At 36.8% G+C, this 22,707-nt stretch overlaps 1 protein-coding gene across 5 annotated transcripts in view; it reads right to left on the bottom strand.

The window, feature by feature from the left end:
- The window catches only part of SPOCK3 (sparc/osteonectin, cwcv and kazal-like domains proteoglycan (testican) 3), a 229,700-nt gene that overhangs the window by 14,907 nt on the left and 192,086 nt on the right, over positions 1 to 22,707 (bottom strand). For 4 of the 5 annotated variants that reach the window (XM_009330713.1, XM_009330714.1, XM_009330712.1 and 1 more), the window contains one exon: positions 6,082 to 6,201. The exons of the other annotated variant lie outside the window; for it this stretch is intronic. In XM_009330713.1, the coding sequence (XP_009328988.1) occupies positions 6,082 to 6,201 (120 nt within the window). The remainder of the gene's footprint in view (positions 1 to 6,081; positions 6,202 to 22,707) is intronic. 5 annotated transcript variants of the gene reach the window in all.

The raw sequence follows: 22,707 nt of genomic DNA, 5'->3' as shown, positions 1-22,707 counted from the left end.
AGACATGGGGAAGGTACCAAAGGTCTTACGATAAACCTAGGATAGCTGACCCTCATTTTACAACAAAAGAGCTTTTATTTTTAAAAACAAGGGAAGGAAACAAAGCGCAGCTGCAACATCCCTTAAACACCTGTGAAAGTTTGCATCCTGAAGACTCTCCTTTTCCATAAAGTGTTTGAGAGAGTTTTATATGGAGGTGGTGGTGTGGGGGGGAATCAAGATGAATCCTATATTGCTGGACGCTACTAGTTTGCTAATAGCTTGACAGTTCAGATGAAATGTATTCTGTGGGACACCAGACTAACCATTTTATTAATAGGAGTGACTGTTAAGGAAAAGTAGAAGATACCTGAGGAGGGAGAAATAAAACAAAATGCTACAATAAACATCTATATATGTTTCATTATGTATAAGGATAATTCTGTACAAAAGATGGGAGTCAAAACAAGCTTCAGTCAACAATACTGATTTAGTTCATTCAAAGTCTTAACTTTAAGTAAAAATGGATTAATTTAAAATTCCTGCCCAGAATTACTTCTAGGCTGGATTTCTTCTAGACTCTTGCTTTAAGGATGCCTGGGCTTATGCTAACCTGATACATGCAGAAAGTCATTAGAATTAGAAGAACCTTTTCTTTCTAGCAAACTAGAACTATGGTTCAGCATGCCAGCCTGTACCACTTTGCAGTACAGTTTACGGGACATTTTCTGAGGTAATCTCAGGAAGTAGCCAAATTCTGAGGCAGTCAGCATTTTCAAGACATCAAAAATGATGTTTAAAACTGCAATTCCTTTTATCTCTTATAACTATACAATGACTTTATGGGAGAGTACTAATGAGAGTAAGCAAAAGCTTATTGTTCTGCTTATGGTTCTGTCTGTACATCAGGGTTTCCAAATATGCTTCAGCAATGAAGATCAGGGAAATTTAATCCATCTCTGCGTAATGTCAGCTGTGTCTCTTCATCGATAAGGAACTTAGGATAGTCAGCATGAAGTAAAAACCTCCAAGCAAAGATATGAAATTGATAATTTTATTTACACTTTTCTATACAAAAGTGGTCTTTTTCTGCTGCAAGTTTGTAAAGGTATTCGGCAATTTTAGTGTAATAACATCTCATCATGCTAGTTCTAGACAAGCCAATTACAAGTAATTTTCTTTCAGACTTCTTGTATTTTTCTGTTATTTTCAAAATTATTAATGTATTGGACTCCAAATAATCATATTATTCCCAAGCCACAAAAAGATTCTCTATTACCTTTGGCCTCTGGTCTTTCATCTTCTAACATGACAAGACGCACAAGTATTCTTCAGAAATAGACTGCCTGTTAGCAGAAATATTTGTGGGGACTACGGTATTTTTTGTGCTTTGCATTTGATGCATTAATTCCCTAGAGTTTTATCACACAAAATTAATACAGAAATAGAACAAATATTTTAAAAGACTTTAAACAGGTATGTAAAATGTCACTTAATTTTTCAACCTCTTATTTTCAACATCCAGAAGGGACTAATAATGTGGGTATTATTGTAGTATGGGGGTGAAGTATCCTTTTCCCCTTTGTGTCATCTATTTAGACCATAAATGGCCTGAGGACAAGATTTAAGTGTTTATATAGCATTTATACTAATGATACTTCTAGATATATGCAATCTGAATACATTTGGACACAAAAGGGATTTTGGAAATAAAACCCTATTAATTATTTGAAATATTCTAGTCTGCATTACTAGTAAGATTCAGCTTTGGAAAAAAATACGTGTCAGTTAAACAAAATTATGTAGCTCTTGTAAAAACACACCAATGTAGGCACTTGACATTTTAACTTGTTACCAGCATAGTGATGGCTCTAGCAGAACAACTTAAACACTACTGTTTGGTTTGTTTAGAAATAATATTAATGAGTGTACGGATCAATGTGAACTATTTAATAGCTGGAACAACTCTGAAAAGCACCAGCAAGGCACTATAAACTTGCACCACATCTACCTTGGTCAGAAGGACTGTGCCCAAGCCTTTTAATAAATCCTGTCCCAAGTGCCACCAGAGAGACTGAGATATGAAAAATCCTAAATGCAAACAGACAACCAGAAAGGATGTCACAAATTGCTTTTTTAAATGCAGAATGGTTTTTCAGTGAGGAAGGAACTCTATGACAAGAATAAAGGACAGCCTGGGGGAAAGGGTGCCAAAACAGATTTTTAACTCCCCAAGGGTCATGAACAACTCCAGGGATCTGCTAGAATAACTAGGACTCCAAAAGGGGAAGTTGCATTGCATTCAGGTGCATTTGTCGTAGCTGTTGTTCTCTACAGATCACCAAGTCTCATGTGCTAAGTATAATATACATGATTGAGAAGTTCTTTGCAAGACTTATTTCTAGGTGTGGTGCTCAGACATCCCCAAAATAGGGGTTGGACTCCCTGGTATACTTAACAATTAATGTGCCTGATGTCTTGCACCTCCTATGACATTGGAGACCGACTTTGAGGGATTTCATTAGGGATACTACTCGAGAGCTTAGCTCTTGAAGAACAGTTTTAAGAATTTCTTAATGGTATAAGAAAGGACACTACCATGTTGAATGGTTATCATTATTTTTGTTTCTTTGTGTGTTTACAGGGACATAGTGACCTAATATTTTCTTCTAAACCACAGACATGTTAATTTCTCATAGGATGCAGTATCTTTTGCTACCTCAGATGAGAAATTTTGAAGTTCAGAAATGGACATACCAGAAAAACCACAGTTGCATTAATGAAACCAGTTTTTAAACAATTTTTGCATCCCCAAATCCAGAAATGAAAGAAAACTACTACTGATCATATATTCATTTGATCACTTTCTGTCTATAGATGGACTGCCTTTTTGCAGTAAGCTGTCAAATTAATTAAACCAAGTAAATATTGGTTATTTATAAAATCGAGTAAATATTGCACAAATAGGATATTTTGTATTTTAAAGCAAATTTGTTTCACAATTAGATATATGCAATTTGAGTAACTGACCACAGTACTAAAACACGAGACTCTAAACAGTTATTGTCCAAATGTTTTTGTGAAACACTGTAGGTTTTGTCAAAAAACTCTTTTTTAAAGAGAAAAAGAAAAGAAAAAAAGATAGGACAAACTGAATGTCTCACATGTAATCATTTTTTACAACTTGATTTGCTTTGTTTTAGTAAAAAGAAAATAAACATGCCAAAGCCTATCATCAAACTTCCATGTTTACATCCTAGCATTTCTATAACAAAGAGCAAACTTTTCAACATTCTTGTAACAACAGTACCTCTATTTTAAAGTTGATGAGGTACAACTCTTTGAAACAGAAAATCTAATTTAAAACCAGCATAGTAATCAATTCATATTTTGTACAACATTCTAGCTGTTTAGGATTAATTTCTGGTACCATGTTACAAGTGTAAGTCAAACATTTCTGACAGCACCACGTTCACAGGGAATTTAAAGTCAGTAGTACAATGAAAACAGATTTTTCCACACAGATTGTATTTCCTTACCTGTTGATGAAAAAGAGCTCTGAATAGACTATTCTTAGCCATCCAAATCAACTCTTGAGTCTGTCTCTCAAAAGATTGGTAGGGTAGGATCTGGTCTAACTTGTGCCTAAAATTTCAGATACCTCCTGAAGCACATGTGAATTCTTTATATCGTCAAAGGAGAGAACTTTGTAACTTTGAAGGCTTCCAAAAGGAAATTCTGAAAACTGGGCCAGAAACACTTTTTTCCCCCTCAATTGGAACAATTGTCTTTGTAGAGAAGACCCTCACCTGAAGGCTTTTAAAGGCAAATACATCTCTCTACTTGCCATAGAAAGAGTCCTTTACTAGCTCAGGTTAGGTGGGAAAGATCCCACAGACCCTAAAACTTTGGAGGAAGCTAATCAGAATGGGACCATAACATCTTCTGCAGAAGAGCTCCTCATGCTCACAGACCAAAGTGCTTCATGCAGTTGAACAATCTGTTCTAAAAATACCCACATATCTCACAACTGCTTTGGTCTACATAATCTAAGCAGATGGTTATCATCTTCTGCATTGTACATAAGTGCCAAAACATGAATATTTAGGATGTACTAGATGCAAAATCAACATTAAGTAGCCACCAATCTTATGAGTGTTGCTAATGTTATAGTAAGTTACCATCAAAGTTTGAAAACAAACCAACCAGTTTGGATCACATAACACATTTCTAGGTCCAAAAATTGACATGGTCCAAAAATCCACAAGACACCTGCATTTTTAGTCACACATATTAAAATCTTAGATCTTAAGTCTAAAATACAGTCTTTGATTGCTATTATGATGTAAAAATTTGCAAACAAACAAGTGATAAAATAAATGTGAGTATAATATATCCACATACACATCATGATACAAATACCTGCCTCAAGTATAGATACTAGGTCTTATCAATGCCACCTGTGTGCTTAAGGATAAAAGGTCAAGGAAAATGCCTAAGGGAAAAATCTCACGCTCTTAAGAACTTTGTGCTTGCACTACATTTCAATGTATTCAAAGTATTAATTATGAACTTTACATTCCTGTATTACATAGAACCCAAATACTTGAAACACTGACTTTTTATTTATGTATGCCGTAGTACTTAATAGCAGTACAGTTGCTTCTTTTATCATTCCCCAAATTTCTTTTTGAACTTTTACTGTATTATCAGGCTTCTAAACAGCTGTACTGCATTTTTTACCTTACCTATTCAGTGTGTTACCCTCAACAAAGTTAGCATTCAGCAAGAAACAGGACCCATTTCAGCTGACCTTTAACTGAGCAATGTGCTAACACTAGCTATATTTTTAGATACATTTTATTTCTTACTATACAATAAATGCTTACTTAAGAGCTGCAAACTTCGTATTTTTGTTGTTTTCATTACTGGACGAGAAGCGGATCACATGTCAGTTATGGGAACCAACCAGAATGTAAACTGGAAATATATGTTTTTAATGTGTTTTTTTCAATATCAATAAAAAGTGACATTACTGTATTACCACCTTGCCTCAGAAACATTTTTCTCAATGTTGAGAAGTATTCCCAGATAACACAGAATCATCTTTAATTCATTGTGTTTTACAGAATTATTCGTATTTCCTTAGCATGAAAAATCACAAAGAAATGACATTTCCAATTAAATGAAATAACTGGATTTCTTGAAAAAAGTAATGCTACCAATAGCAATCAAACAAAAGCTAAAAAAAAAATAAAAATCCCAAATACTTAAAAAGTTAATAATGAAGGAAATAAGGTAAGCAACCGCTGGTGGCCAAGTTCTGTGAAACATACTCTGGAGGAAATTCATAGTTTGCTCTTCATATTAATGAAAGGTAGAGTTTTACGGCTTATGAAATCTAATTTGACTCTCCTTCACAGTAGGACATCACTCTTGAAACTATTACTGCACACTTCAACTGCTATTTTAAATAAGCCCTTTGATAATTACATTTTAAAACTTTACAAAAAAACTATTTAAATATTTGAGGGGGTTAAAAACAAATTATGCCCCCTACTGTTTCCACTTCATTAGTACTCCTGAATCTTTTCCAGTTTGAAGTATACCCTTGAAAATCCCTTTTTACTTCTTTTCCATGTGTTTTTCTGTACCAGTCCCTACAGTGGCATCAACTAGCAACGATGGGTCACATGTAATTACAGCTCCTGTACATTATTTCTTAGGGCTAGCCATTCAGCAATTCCATTTTCTCTATGGAAAAGTTGCTCAAAATCCCTACTTGTTTCTTCTGTTTTGTCTCCTTATACAGGCAATTAGACAACTTGATAGCATTCACAAATGAAAGCATTGTAAATGGTAGCTGCCACACATTCTTACACACAAAAGTCCTGCCAAATAACGTCGAAAGTTTAAAGTGAACATCTTGTATCAGTACTAACCCATAAATAAGAAATTAACTTTAGAAAAGCACACAGTTATGGTTTCGTACACGTGCCTACTTAAGGCATATGAGAATAAGGCAAGTCTTAGCAACGGAAATACAGAAGTACAGAAAAGTGTCAAAGAGAACATCAAATAAGACAAGTAGAAATCTCTTACTGGTTCTTTCAGGCCTTTGAACAATCCTAGTCTTCTTATTATGAATTCCACTTTCATGAAGTGCCTTAAACCAGTCTCTCAATCTGTTTGCAACCTCCCTGAATTCCAGGTCACTGCACACTGAAAAACAAAATGCAGAGCTGTTTAATGTTTTTCTCCTGGGTGCTAAACAGAACTTTTCAAACTGTGCTAAAAAAAAGTAAAACACAAAATAATATAAACATATATGTTCCGTAGCTTTCTTTAATTCATAAAGTTCAGTTTCATTACTTAGGTATGCCTTCAAAACCCAGTTAAGGTCCTCAGAAATAAATGCCTGTTGTATAAAGCAATTATGAAATTATATGTATCTAGAAATTAAAAACATCCTTTGCAAACTACTGCAAACTACTATAAACAGTTCTAGCACAGATATTTTCACATCTTACTGTAGATGAGGCTGTATGGCAGAGACACCCATGACAGTCTTTTGGAGTTTCATTTCTATGTTCATTAAGGCAATAGTAACAAAAGCCCTACCAGAACAGGTCGGAGATGTGATTTAGGCAGATAATGCAGGAACAGCCAACTTGCTTTCCTATGCTGAAGCAGGAAAAGAGGAAAAAGGGTTGACAGGGAAAGTGCTTCAAGAGTGTCCTGAAAGCTTATTTGATTGAATATAGTTTTACAAGCCAACACTCGTGAGCACCTAACTGCAAACAGGCAACCATGCAGCCACTTGGTGATGGAAAGGATGGCTTCTTTGACCAGAAACAGCAAAAGTAGAAAAAGCACACAAGACCGAAGAGAGCATCTGTAGCACCAAGAGCAGTAGATTAGTAGCAGACTGGCTGAAGTGTTGTACAGTACTGGTAGGTAGTACTGAAACCAGCAGCAGAAGTACATAATAGAGATGTGCAGTGAGGAGACCTATTCACCTTCACTATTAAGCTGCTGGAGAAGACAAACAAAAGGTGTGCTTGGAGCAAGCAGATATCCCTTCCAGAACTGTTTTCTCATTTCATGTGTTTGAGTGAAGCTGGGAGAAGACGAGAAATAATAGGATCTGGAAGATGACACAAGCAGGAAAGGCACTGGATGTATGCTAACCTAGGAAACAAAATACCTTCCACTGCCCTTGTCAACAGTTACCACTTCCAAATCAGGATTGTTTTCCAGGTCTACCAGCAACTGACTAAGCTACAATCTGAACAGCTCATATCTAAGTTAGCGGAGCTTCACAGTGACGCTCTTGAAAATAAATCTCCAGTTCAGCTTACTTTTCCTTTATTATGGAGCAATCCATAATATTTGGTGACATAGCCTTCAGCACACTTTATTAAATTGAACAACACTGTGAAACACCTATTTGTATTTTAGAGTAAGATTGAAACATGTCATTATGTCAACAACTATCAATGCCTGTACAACAGCAGGCATCTAAGCATTTGTTTATTCATTCTTTGCTGAAGTCTCTCTTGAGACTTTGATTCTCTCCATGAAAGACTTAGGTGCAATCTATACATACATTTGCATATATTATGAGCTTACATTTTTATAAAACTTGTATTGTGCTTTTCTCTTGTGTAATGGAACAAATTTTTTTTGTGATAATTTGGTAGGGAACTAGGGAAAAAAAAAATTTAACGATATATGGGCATGTATGGTCAAAAATGCTGTATCACAATAACTAGATGAAAATGGTCTCCTGAGCCAAGACTACACATCATAATTCAAACTTATGGGATTTCTACGTTTGTGACAATGACACCTTCCTTTACCAATCCTTGCACCAGCTGACAGCTCAGCATAAAGAATCAGGTATTAACTTGGGACACCCTGCTCCTCTTCAATTTCCCCTCCCATTACAGGTAAAATAGAATAAAATTGTTCCCTTCTCCAACTACCCTCCCTTGGTTTAAGAGAAAGACTTTTAGAATTGAATCAAAGGGTATGGAGCACAGCACAATCATTAGGGGTGCCTGACCTGCCATCTAACCGCTTGGATTTATCTACCCTGCACAATACTGTGTAATACCACCACAGGTCCCAGAAATAACATAGCTACCTTAATGTGGTGCACTGACCTGGCTATTTTCATCTACTTCTAACCTGTCTATATGCAGTGCTACTCTGATTAACCTCCGATGCTGAGGTGACCTGCTCAGAGCCAGCATATAAGCTCATTTACAGGCACAGACACACACATATATCCATATATATGTGTATATATATAAAAGGGAGAGCATGAGGAAGTGCCAGCTACGAGTAAAAGCTTAGTTTGAATAACGTTAACAGAAAGATGCACATGGCAGCTGCGTGATGGAGAGAATGTATGAATTCCTCCTTTCTGCAGAAGCAGGCAAATAGACACACTGAAGCTAATCATCTCCTAAGCTCATTAAGGTGTTAAAACAAAGCACTAAGAAAAGGACATAGTGCCTGTTTGGCTATTAGGTATAAAAATAAAAGAGAGCTTGCTGTCTGAGCATCTGATACTAGCCACTGTCATGCACAATATGACATAGAATGACTGTTTCTGTGCTCCTGTGAATTGCATTGCTTTCAAAATGGAAGGTACATATGGCATATTTTGGGCATCAGACACATCCCATATCAGATCTCAGATTAGGGGCATTCTTCCATCTTCAACTTCTTATAACCCTTTTCCCAAACTTTGCTTGACAATTTAAATTATGGTTTTTATCTCAAAACAAAGACTGAGAAACTTGTAATAATTTTTGGTTCATTTTAATGATTTTGATAACTTTATCATGGGAATAGATCACCTTCAAAAATCAAAGCAATGCAAAACAAACTGATTAAAACTGTCATTTGCCTATTTTACATCCCATAGCTACTCAAGTGCTGGAGTCAGCTCTCAAACATGGCAGGTAATTACATTTACTGTATTATTAATTTAAATGCACAGCGACTTTTTGGTTCACTACATTTCTAATATGTCAAGTAAACGCAGACGCCTTCTAGATATGAAATATACACGAGAGATGTACATTTCATCTTGTATCAGTACTAAGCCATAAATAAGAAATTAACTTTAGAAAAGCACAAAGTTATGGTTTCGTACACATGCCTGTTTAAGGCACATGAGAATAAGGCAAGTCTTAGCAATGGAATTACAAATACAAAAGTACAGAAAAGTATCAAAGAGAACATCAATTAAGACAAGTAGAAATCTCTTACTGGTTCTTTCCGGCCTCTGAACAAATCTGGAAGATGACACAAGCAGAAAGACACTGGATGTATGCTAACCTAGGAAACAAAATACCTTCCACTGCCCTTGTCAACAGTTACCACTTCCAAATCAGGGTCGTTTTCCAGGCCTACCACTAACTGACTAAGCTACAATCTGAACAGCTCATAACTAAGTTAGCGGAGCTTCACAGTGACGCTCTTGAAAATAAATCTCCAGTTCAGCTTACTTTTCCTTTATTATGGAGCAATCCATAATATTTGGTGAGGGTTTATAACAGTCTCATATTTCAATTTTGAGTATCACAGCTTTTTATCAAAGAACATTTAGTTCATTTACTAGCATCTCAGAAAAAGATTTAAATGGTAGAACCAGCCAGCAAATGAGAATTCTTGCCATGAAACTTTCTATCAATCATTTCATTTCCACAGGACGCTTAAAATATGTTAAAGTTCTGAGTTGGTTAAATAACAACTAATCATGCAATTTAATTTTGACCGCTGGAAAGTAAAATATACTGGATTCCCCCCCACGCTTTTTTTTTTTTATTCTCTATTTTGGAATTTTGCTTTGAGAAATTTAAGTTTCAGATTTCAGTATACTTACTATTTTCCAGAATGCTTTTCAAGATCTAGCTATTCTAACATTAAAATAGCAGAATAATAATAAGAAAAAAAAAATTAAGAATGTATTTTTCATTTTATGCTTCCTGTTAAGTGGTTTTGGTTGGGGCTACTTAAGGTTAATTCCCTATCATCTGATGTCAGTATTCATTCACTTCCATGGTTACTCTTGCATACGGTCCTCTCTAAATATTCTGTTACATTATATTGTTTGAAGCATTTCAGAACATTAAAAAATCTGGTGAAAATAATTCAGGTTTTTATATTGTGATTACTGGGGAAAAAAGCCAGTACTATCCTGACATGAGAATTAAAATATATTAAAAAAAAAAAAAAAAGAGACCTTCTGAGATTTTAGACTGGAGAATGACAAAGCAGAAAACATATTTCCATAAATATGTAAGAACATAGGGTATTAGTAGTGGCAAATAGATCCTTAAAGTAGTACAGCTATTTCTATAGTTAGAGAATAGCATTTGAAAACCTTCAGGCCACGTCCTCCCATTTCCTAAGTTATTAGGTACAAGGTGCTTGGACTACTTAAGCCATAAGAGTGGCAGGAAAGCTGCACTCACGACATTAGGAATATAATCTGGAAGCTGCTCTACAGCTGCCACATGTATGCATAGCAAATTGCAAAACTGAATGTAACGAATGTTATATGGCAGAAGTCATATTTTACAAATTTCCATTAAAGTGTTTTTGTATGGTATGTATGAATAGCTAAAAGCAAATTCCAGTACAATTCAAGATCAATGTTATTCTTGAACAGCTTTTTGTACAATTGTGCTTTGCAACTATGGTTCAAACTTATTCATAAGAGTAGGGGCTCCCGTAATCTAGTACATCATGAATACTGCTTGTTTTAATGTTGATTCAAACCTTAACATTTTTTTTATTTGGATCAATCTGATCAGACTACTTGCCACCCTGCAACAAGTGTAAGCGGCACATCAAGCAGTCATTCTCAAGTTATGAAAACAGCATAATTTCTGGCTTACAGGGCAAGCACCATACTCAGGTACAGTCTAGGGGCAAATTTTGCCTTAAGAACTTATATATGTAGTGCAAACTTCAAATAGACCATTGAATAATAAATATGGCCTAAAATTATCTGTGTTTCTCTATCAATCTGCTGAACAGAGCTGTCTCAAGTCTTACCATGTTGCAAAAAGTCCAATTAAAAAAAAAATAAATCTATTTTCAGGAAGAAAATATTTTTGGTGATAAAAGAAAAAATTGGGGGAAAGTAAGTCTGGGAAGTAGCACAAGAACTTTTGGGAGGTGGTGATGGGCCTGTCAGCTTTAATGTTAAGCAAGGTTAAATGAGACGTGGGGAGGATTCGTCGTTTTGAGACTTTTGGATAAACTCTTCTTTCTTTTTCTCTCCCTTCCTAAAAAAATCCTGTGCTTTCTGCTTGTCCTCTCAATTTCCTATGCTTCCTGCCCTGGAAAAGAAAGGGGCGAAAGTCTGGATAACATGTAGCCGCTTGTTAGTAGCGTGGGACAGGATGTAGCAGCTTTCTGTTCTCCTTCCCGTCCCCGTCTCAGGTACACACAGATTACTGTTTCAGGAAAGTAGGTGTCGCTGGCACTACTTCTGGTTCGCTGCCTTATCTCTTCCACGGGAGTAGCAGAGAGGTCTCCAGAGAAACTGTGGGATGGGCTATTCGGGCTAGGATCCTGCTCCCGCTGCAGCCTGCTACCCCAGGTCTCTTCCTTCTTTCACCAATCCCTTGAACCGGGCTCGTACAGTAGTGGACTGATCACAGCACAATGCTGTAACATTGTGCTTCAGCCTAGGGTAAGATTATTTACTCTGTAAAGCATCTTACAATTTTGGTGAACCAGACAGCAGGTAATACCATTCATGTCTGAAATGATTTGAAAATTATTTGGAAATTAAAATATTCTCTGCTTAAACTTTAAAAAGTAGGAAGCACCTAACTTTCATAGCACAAAAGAAAGACGATAAAATATACGAAGTTCAGATTACTTAACAGCCAATTCATCATCAAAAGAATACATGTGATAAATATGTTACTGTCTTACTTAAGAAGCATAAAGCAAGCACAGTTGATCATAAGTTAGAGAAACCTACCTCCATTTTTTCACAGGTTTTCAGTTAGTAAATTAATTTATGAAAAAATACATACTTAAGAGGATAGCCAGCAATGACTTCATCGTACCTGAGTCACTATGGACAGGCAATTTTTTGGTAACAATAGGTATTTCTGCCCACACAAAATATGAGTATAGACTAATTGCTCACACATTCAGTCCAGCAAAAAAAGAATGCTGCATATATAGAAGTAGTGCTAAAAAGTGCATTGATTTTTGCCACGTGTTTCAGTGCCCACAAACATATATGATTAAAAATGCTGGAAAATAACAGAATTTGTTAGGTCAAAGAATAAAAAATGGTGGTGCTTAGATATTAGCTTTATTTGTTATCAGCTCTTTGAGCATTTCTATATCAAATCAGTACACAGATTCCATATTACTTCTTAATATAGTATTATATTACTATGGAATTTTCCCTTCCTTTTTGTTTCATAAAAAAGTCCTATTTCTATACTGTGGCCAAAATGACTAAGCAATATTTGTACATTCTGAGTAAACTGAGGGCCTCAGACTAGAGAAAGAATCCCATTTAATGTTCCGTGTATCGAATCAGACATACATACACAGATAAACTGAAGATTCTTATCACATGGTGTCCTGGTTTCAGCAGGGATAGAGTTAATTTCCTTCCTAGTAGCTGGTACAGTGCTGTGGTTTGGATTTAGGATGGGAACAAAATTGATAATGCACCAATGTTTTAGTTGTTGCTAGGTAATGCTTACACTAGCCAAGGACTTTTCAGCTTCCCATGCTCTACCGACTGAGAAGGCTGCAGGTGCACAAGAAGCTGGGAGGGGGCACAGCCAAACTGGCCAAAGGGACATTCCATACCATGGGACGTCATGCTCAGTACATAAGCTGGGGGAAGCTGGCTGGGGGGGCCGCTGCTCGGGGACTGGCTGGGCATCGGTCGGCGGGTGGTGAGCAATTGCACTGCGCATCACTTGCTTTGTGTATTATTATTATTATCATTTTATTTCAATTATTAAACTGTTTTTATCTCAACCCACGAGTTTTTCTCACTTGTGCTTTTCCAATTCTCTCCCCCATCCCACCGGGTGGGGGGGAGTGAGCGAGCGGCTGCGTGGTGCTTAGTTGCCAACTGAGATTAAACCATGACACGTGGGTTATCAAAAAAGTGTAAAATCCTTTCTAACATCTTCCACATGTTAAAGATATGATTTTGAAAGTCAAAAAACTTCAACTATATAAAATTTTTTTCTAAAAGCACTTATCACACTTAAGATATTTGTTCCTGTTTTGAAATGTAAAAAGGAAAGAAGTAGCAAAATAACCTTTAAAATAGTAAAATAAACAATTTAATTCCCATTCACACAGAAACTTATAAATAAGTTTTGTTCAACTTTCCAAGAACATTCAGGTGAACACATAACAGATGTAAAAGACTTCAGGCTAAAAAGTAGCTTTCAGAAAGTCATAAGAAGCGGAGAAGAACATTCAGATATTATCACAGTTACAAACAATTTTTTTTTCAGAGGAGCTGGGCTGCACAACGTAACCCTCAGTTATGCTTAAGTAAAATCTTTAAGTCACAAAAAAATTTCAGGTATATTTACTGAAAATGTCTACATTTGGCTTTGTTTCTGATCTGTATCCTGTCTCGGCACAGTACCTGCCTCAGCACTCCACCTTAATTCACCCAGATTTTCATGAATAAACCTTGTATTCTGTAACAGAGAGGATCAGCCTAACACTCCGTTCACTAGAACGCTATTTGCCATTGAAACGTGCTTGCTCAGGGTGATGCTACATGATGAAAAATTATATTAATTAATGGGTTGATGCATTCTAGAATATGTTTAGGGACTTTTTGTCCCGGTGATCAGCTTCTAAAGATATGTGCTGCTGAAATTATTATATGCATTGGTCTGTACTGATTTAAAATAGGTCAAGAAGAGGTAATTCAGATCTGTTCAGACTATTATTTCACCTGATAGACTGGGAGATGAATCTTTAATGGTGAAAGACAGACAGTAAAGGTTGTAGAAGGTTAGACAGTAATCAAATAATGCATATTAAATCACATGAATCCACTCAGGAACTGCCAAGAAGTACTTCTGGCTTTGCCTAATGCCAATTCTTGTGATTAAAATAATTTTTATTAGCCATTAAAAGAATTAGTATGGGGCAAAATGAAGTCACTAGCTCAAAGGTTACTGGAGTCTCCTGTCATTTGAAGTAATAAAAACTGACTGTCTTTTAAAACCAACATATACGGCTATGCAAAAATTGAAGGGATCTGAAAACTTAGTGGTACCCAATCCAGAAATATCTTTATAATAAATATTACTTAAATGTTAGGTGGAACCAACTGTTCAATTTGTTTTCACATACAGTAAATGTTACAATTTGTGTTGGCATTTGAATATAATTTACTGATTGGAAATAGAATATTTGAAAATGCTAATCAGTATGTGTTCTTTCAGTGCCTTTCAACTCAAGCTAATTGATGAAGAAGTAAAAATAGTGCTACTGAAAGCTATAAAGATATGCAGAACATATTTTGGGAGTAGCATAACAGATTGAATTCCCTAACATATTTAAACCAGTCTTAGCTTTCTGACATAACAGAAAATAAGTTATTTTAGCAGTGTATACTTTTTATACACACAGAGACATATATATAAAATTATATGTAGTTTAACAAGTGTAAATCATTACCACATTGACATAATAAGCATGCTGAAATACTGTTGTATTAAGAAGTAGCTTTTGTTTAGTGAAAGGTCAAAAAGTGATTTAGGAAAAAAAAAAAGCGATAAGCACACCCCACATTAGGTAGCAATAATATATGGGACCACAAGGCTGTAGAGAGAACCTGTGCCTCTGTTTACTTTGGGAAAATATACTTTCACCTACTTTTTTAGCAGCAGGCCTCAGTTCAATATTGAATTCTAAGAGCAGAAGGCCTGACAATCGTAAAGGAAGTTATACATACCTAAAGAAATTATTAGCACACAGTTTAACAGTAATTTAAGTGTAGAACTCAGTCATTGATCTGTCTTCTTTTGTGCCCCGCAGTCAGAATATTCCTAAAGTCTTTATAACGTAACATGACACTTCCATTTCTGAATCCACTAATGGCCAGTTAGCCTGAAAACTATGATTTACTGATGATATGGCCAGTGGCATTAAGTTGTAGAAGAAAGATTAAGGCTTTGTTTCAGAGTGAGATATGAAGTACCTTGTCCTGCCAGAAGGCACGTTTCCAAGACACAATGTGGTACTCCACTATCGCACCATGTGGTTGTGCTTGCCACACAACTCTATCATGTATTTCAAGATATACACCCCCTACAACCAGAACTACAGAATATCATCCCCAGCACATACAATCTCATGCAATCCAGCAGAACTATATTCATAAATTCATGTATATAATAAAATAACTCAGAAGTAAATATACAGAGAGCATATGGACAATTTGAAGAACAGGGTACACAACAACCACCTCCTGCAGCAAACTAGGAATTACTCCATGTGAGATGGGTAACATAACAACCGGTGTGTGCTAAAGCAAGACTTCTGACCATCCCAACTTTTTCTATGTGTTGGAATCACTGCATATGATCACAGAATCACAGAATAATTTATGTTGGAAGGGAACTCCAGAAGTCATTCAGTCTTACCCTCTGCTAAAAGCAGGTCTAATTACATCAGGTTGCTCAGGGCAGTGTCCAGTCATTCCTCTGATCATCGTGCCATTCACATGAAGGCTCCTTACTATATGAAAGACTACCCCTCTTTAAAAGGGACAATATACTACTATCTACTATCTTGTAACTCTATACTGTTTTCCCTGAAAAGTACAAGAGCATTTTCTCATGCTGTAACTTGAGGATTGCACCCAACTGTCCAAGATTGCTAGAAATCCAGAAACCTGGTTACAGCAGCAATTCCAACTCAGCTGTGACAAGGATTATTTAGAGCAGTCCACAGCTGATGCTTTTGTAGTCCAATGCCCTTCCAATGCATTACCTACCATTCATGTACTACTGCATGGCTTGCGCAGTGAATCTTACGCCTCTGAGATGTGCTGATTACCTGCACATCCAGTACGTGCATTTAAATGTATTTCTTTTCCAGAGGGCCCTGGGTGAAAATATGGTGAACCTAATACCGCCATTAGAATTCAGCGCTGCCTTTACAGACAGTATCTATTAAAGTAAACTGGAATGTTATATAAAGCGTACCGACTCAGCGTCAGTACTCTGCAAGGCTGCCATTCTGCATAGGTTTACGAATTTAGCCCTGAGGAACCAATTGCTCAAACCGAAAATTCCTGGCTCCAGACTAAGGACTAGTCCCCATTTGGCTAACTCCAAATGTCTAAGAACACCAGAACTAAAATTGTATGCAAATGGCCTTACAATTCACGCAATATACGGCAGCATTTCTAGCTCTGTATCATCCCCGTCACAAATGGGAAGAATAGCATATGGCAAAAAGAAATGTGGTCACAATAAATTTGGCAGAGGGACAAAAAGCCCTTCAAACTTGTAAGTAAAGGATGGGACAGTCATTTCACTCATCATTTTACAGTCCCATATGTATAATCAGAACTTTTTTTTTTTTTTAAATGCTGTAAATTGAAAAACTTCATATGTGTATTTCTATTTTTATAAGCTCATGAAGTTTATTAGCCAACTGTTACCTCTAGGGCAAATGATTTTAGGAAGATACCTTGAAATTAACAAATAAAAGCATTCTGATTTCCTTACTATTTATCTAAACATAATGAATTTTCTACTTCAGTTAGTCTATGTTACAAAATAATTAATATAAATGCTGCAGATACCATATCAGGGAACTGCAGCTGCTTATTCTTACTGCCTCAAATTAATGTTCCATACAGACATTCTGCTCATGATTAATGTTTCACAAAATTTAAAATTACTACCATTAAATTACATTTTCATAAAATAAATCTGATCTTTTTGTGTCCTCACAGTTTTAAAGACTTCACATTTAAATATAATGACCATTTCTGAGTGCAGGAAAAATAGTAGTAACCACAACATACAGAATTTATGTGCTAAGATACTATTTTCAACTTAAAATATGTAAACGTGCTAAAACATTGCAATTAAATAAGACAATAATAATACTTTAATCTGTCAGAAGTATCACAGACCTATTGTGGAATCAATTTATTTTCTGGAGGACAGTCCCTATATATGGCTTCCTTTGCTAACTGCTGCTAACCTTTAGTGTTGGTTATCAATTCTCATCATGCTCTGTTATTCTGAACTATTAATTTCTGAGGATGAAAATGATGCAGTGTGCTGGTTTTGGCTGGGATAGAGTTAGTTTTCTTCATAGTAGCTTGTATGGGGCTATGTTTTGGATTTGTGCTGGAAACAGTGTTGATAACACAGGGATGTTTTTGTTATTGCTGAGCAGTGCTTACACAGAGTCAAGGCCTTTTCTGCTTCTCATCCCGCCCCACCAGCGAGTAGGCTGGGGGGGCACAAGAAGGTGGGAGGGGACACAGCTGGCACAGCTGATCCCAGCTGACCAAAGGGATATCCCATACCAGATGATGTCACGCTCAGTATATAAAGCTGGGAGAAAAAGAAGGAAGGGGGGGACGTTTGGAGCGATGGCGTTTGTCTTCCCAAGTAACCGTTACGCGTGATGGAGCCCTGCTTTCCTGGAGATGGCTGAACACCTGCCTGCCCATGGGAAGGAGTGAATTAATTCCTTGTTCTGCTTTGCTTGCACGCGCAGCTTTTGCTTTACCTATTAAACTGTCTTTATCTCAACCCACGAGTTTTGTCACTTTCACTCTTCTGATTCTCTCCCCCATCCCACTGAGGGGGAGTGAGGGAGAGGCTGTGTGGTGCTTAGTTGCTGGCTGGGGTTAAATGATGACACGCTATTAATCTGTAAATTGCATACTTATGAAGCTAGATAGTCAGCAAAAAAAGTTAGATAGCAAGGAGACGCTCCACTGTAACGTGGTATATTCCAGTATCTTTTCATTCCCAAATATTTTTATATATTCAACTGAATCCAGTATTTCACATAATAGAAGATATGGAAAGTATCAAATAGGGACAGAACAGCAATTTTCTTAGTGGTGAAAGCTTTCCAGCCAACCATACCCCAAAGGCGAGGTAGTTTTCTGAATTCAGTTTCAAGGATTCCTGAAAGCACTGCTCAGCTCTGGTACAAAGTCAGGACATTTTCTTCTTTTCAAGGACAAGATTGACAGGGTCCCGCAAAGACTTTCTTGCATTTGACATAAAACCCCTTGAAACTTAGTAGACAAGAATAAAAAGATCACCGAACAATGCTCTTTATACTTAAAAAAAATATACATTATTTCAATATTTCAAATTAGACATTTTCTGAAATCAGAAATGTTCTGTGCTGGTAAGAGGCTTCAAAGGTCTACCACACCAGGTAATTCTGCACACAGAACCTGGAAGGGACTGATGGACCTTTCTTTCTATTGTGAGAGAAAATTATCATTGTGCCTTGGTAGGACTGCCTACTGGTTTGCACCTTTTCTCTTGAAGGGAAGGATAACAGAATTGAACGTTGGGCTGAACAATCACCGACTGATAGAAATTAACTAAACTCTGTTCTGCAAGTCTCTGGCATAAAGAAATTTTACATCACATTGGATCCCACTGAAGTCTCACAGATTTAAGGCTGGTATTGCAGCAGTTTTGTTCTTCTTTTCATATTTAGCTTGTGATCTGATGCTTTAAACCATTTTGCACTTACCCTAACCATTGGCTTGTGTGTCCTTCTTGATTGCTTAATCACTAACATTGCTCTTAATCACTTAAAATTGTGCATTAAAGAGCACAGTTGCCTGTCGACCTCTCAGTGAGGACTGAGAGGGTGGAATCACTCCAATTTAGCTAATTATTTGTGTCTTTGGCTCTGATGGCCTAAAGTGAGGCCATCAGAGGCAGACAAGCTCTTTCTCTACTACTGAAGAAAACTATAGCAGTCAATCCGTTATATCAGTAGCATAACAACAGGACCCACTCCCCCAGCACAGGAATCACATGCACTGAGATGCAAACTCTACTACACTGTACCACCTCATTGAAATCAGAACTCTAGTTAAGTAAATGTAATCTGCAGCTGTCTCCCCACACAAATTCACTAATCAAAACTTGAAGGAGAAATGAAGAAAGCAATGATTTTAAAAAGATATGATTAGGGTACAAATATCTGAAATGTTTACATGTGCATACATGAAATATGTTAGCAAGTGCAATTATGTTTTGCTAGTCTATGCACTGAACACCAAATGGATTGTTCATGAATGTCTGATGTAGATCAAAGAATGGTTATGAGACGTATATGAATATTCATCGAGATAAGAATTTATTTAGCCTTGGTAATTTCTAATGTGGTTATTTCTATACATCTTTTAAATCCAAAAATCCTGCATTACCAACAGTGACCCTACTGAATTACAATTATTATTTTTGGAGAGGAAGGGGAAACTTGTTCAAAGTGCTGTTGTAACCTTCTTACTTGAAGGATATGAGAAGCATGCACTGGTGAGGCATGCGGGTGTGTGAAAATGTTGGAGGGTACAGTGTCTGATAGGATACCATTTGCAAGTTAAAGGATATATAAATATAAATCTGTTGCTTTTTCATTCATATAGTCTGCAGGAGGAAGTCCGTGGAGAAAGCTATTCCCAAAGGTACATCTGAAAGGGGAACAGCTACTTTACCTCAGCAGAGAGTCTGGCAGGGAACTAATAGTATGGATAACCAAGGGCAAGAGCCAAGGAGCAAACCAATGAGCTACGTTATTTGACAGTGCAAATATATCCTCATGTGCTCTCCCATATTCCTTCACCCCAAGTTTGCAGCCCAGAAATGGAGACCATGTCATGTTCAGTATAAGAAGAAATGGCACCAGAGCAAGTTAATGGTCACTGAACTATTTCGCAAGACATGACAACGTTCAGAAAAGAAATACATTTTGGGTGCTCTCTTAGTTTAAGGGAGAGATTTAACACCTTTCTTCAGGGGAGATACTGAACTGCAATGCTGAAGATGAACTGAGTAGCCTACTGAACTGCTTCATCATAAAGCAGTTATTAAATAAATATGTGTAAGTTTACCCTTAGTAAAGCTTTCAACTTTCTACAGGAGAAGAGAAAATAAGATTTCCAGAGGTTGGCATCCTTCTTTCAAACTAAAATTGTCAAGATAGAATTAATGAAAAAGGGAAAAATTTCCACCAAGAAAGCTTTCCTTTTTTTCATCAAAATATTCAGTTTTTTCAACCTGTTCTACTGACTGACGTACTGAGATAATACAGGTTTTGTCAGAGCAGACTGGATTCTAACACCAGGGTTGCTGTTTTCCCGTTACATATCAGGGTCCATGCATGTAGACATAATACAGATATCCAGTTGAACCTAGCAACAGCATGTGCCTTTTGGAAAGCTTAAACTACGCTTTTCTGCTCTAACATATCCTGTTGGTGAGCAACAAAATAGAGAGTTCCTCGTCTAGATAGCCTTTCCATTTAAATTGAACAAAGCCTACAAGGGAAGAAATAGAAGACATTCGGCATTTAACCAGCTGCTAATTGAATAACTCTCCTAAACTCTTTTAAAAGACCTCTTCTTAAACACAGTGATAAAAAATTGTCACCTGAGACACCAAAAATAGAAACTAAATTATCTGAATTGGCAACAGAAGACCCCCATATAAGTTTAACAAAATCAAAGCACTCAGTGAAGCTAACGTGCAAGGCCATGAGAGACTTTGTAGCTTTTGTCACTTGCAATAACACCAAATAGAATATTGAGGAAATCCACAGTTATAACACTGCCACTTAAGATTTCAGAAATCTATAAAGTTTCTCCAAATGAATCGATGGCATTTCTTTTGTTAAGATGAATGCTTGGTCTCCAAATGGCTCAGTGCATTCTTCTGATATCTATACACCTCCTATGGCATCTAGGAAATGCACGGTGTTCCTTGGGAACACTGTAGTAGCCGACCAAGAACTATGGCACGCATTGCAATTTGAGCCCGTCAGAGAGGAAAATCAGGCTTTAACCAGAAAATCTGCAAAAGGAAGAAAAACTAAGGAAAGGACTGTAAAACCGCAAGTGAATGTACTCCATTAACCTCCTTTGCAGGGAGAACAAGCTTACTAGACAGGAAAAGGAGACAGAAGAAAATTTTGACTACAGCAAATGTAGGAAAACAGTAACATCCCAACATTAAGAATGACAATTCGGTGGCTGCAGAACTGTGCAGAAGAATGGCTGCTTATGGTCAGACCAAACTTTATCAAGCCTCATGTCTTGTCTCCAAGAGCAGCTATTCTTAGATGCTGTGGAAAGAGCAATATTTTTGTGGTATGCCATCTTCCCCCGCTTGATCCATGGCTCAGAGATGTCTTGAGCTCACAGAATTTAAATGGGTAATGCAGAACCTGATCATTTCTGACTATCTGCAGATTTCATGTTTCAAGGCAATACAGACTTTATTTTTATGAAAGGACAAGGAGAGAAAATCCACTTCATCAAGATCCTCCTGAAATCTATTTACTATCTATTTGTTACCCCATAAGGGTAAACTTACGAAGCACAAGTTGCAAACCCTACTAAGAAATTGCTTTGTAGCCAACACAACAGGATAGTGATAAAATTCTGTATCACTATTTACGAGACTCTCCTGTTTACTTGAGCCAGGTAAACAGGCAGTGTCTCCAGTCATTTTCTTTTTGTAAAATGGATATGGCCTATAAATACTGGAACCAACTTCTCAAAACTTAGCCCCTGACAAGACATGGTCTGTGTGGGTTATGGAAGAATGTAAGAGTGACAACAGTAAGTCAGACCAAAGGCTCATCTAGCCCAGTACTTAGTCTCCAAGAATGGGAAAAAGTGGATGCATAGTGAAGCATACAACAACAGAACAAGCATTTGCCTGGTCTCCAACCACTTGTGCACAAGGGATTTCTAAAGCCAGATACAAATCTATAAAATTAATCTGGTTTCTCTCTTGGTGGCTTCAACCCAAGGCACATGTAATAAAAAAATCCACAAATTTTAAAATAATGTTTCAGGTCATGCTTTTAGATATAAAACTAGAAACAAAAGAGTACAAATACAATGAATACAAAATACATTATATCAATGTTACCTGTACAGCCATCAACTCATCTGGTGCAAATCACAGATAAGAAATGGTCATTGTCAGAGGGACTCAGCTCCAAAGAAAACCATCAAGTCATCTTCACATGTTTGCAATCCTCATATAAGATGGGTATGCTACAGAGAATCTTTAATACACAGAGTAAACAGAGGTGCTCTGTGACATTAGACAACTCCAGATCCAAACCAAGCACCATGAGGGATCAGTCTTGGTACCATGACATATTTTAGGAAATGGTTCTTTTCAAGCTGCAGTCTATCTGCATGGGACTGCAGTCTACCTGCATGCAGTCTATCTGCATGGCTATTTTGCAAGTACAAAAGTTTTTGAAAGGAGCTGCTTACAGCAGGCACAAATCAGCACCACTTCTACGAAGAACAGAACAAAGCTAATATTGCTAACAAAGACCACTATATGTTTAAGCAAACTTCTTATGATATTAGTGTATGTTGAGGCTCCTGGCATGTTTTCTGACATTTAGAGAAATTCTCATCATATTGAAATC

The sequence above is a fragment of the Pygoscelis adeliae genome, unplaced genomic scaffold (assembly GCF_000699105.1).
Source record: "Pygoscelis adeliae isolate BGI_AS28 unplaced genomic scaffold, ASM69910v1 Scaffold167, whole genome shotgun sequence".
NCBI lineage: Eukaryota > Metazoa > Chordata > Aves > Sphenisciformes > Spheniscidae > Pygoscelis > Pygoscelis adeliae.
This window is presented reverse-complemented; position numbering and strand designations above follow the sequence as displayed.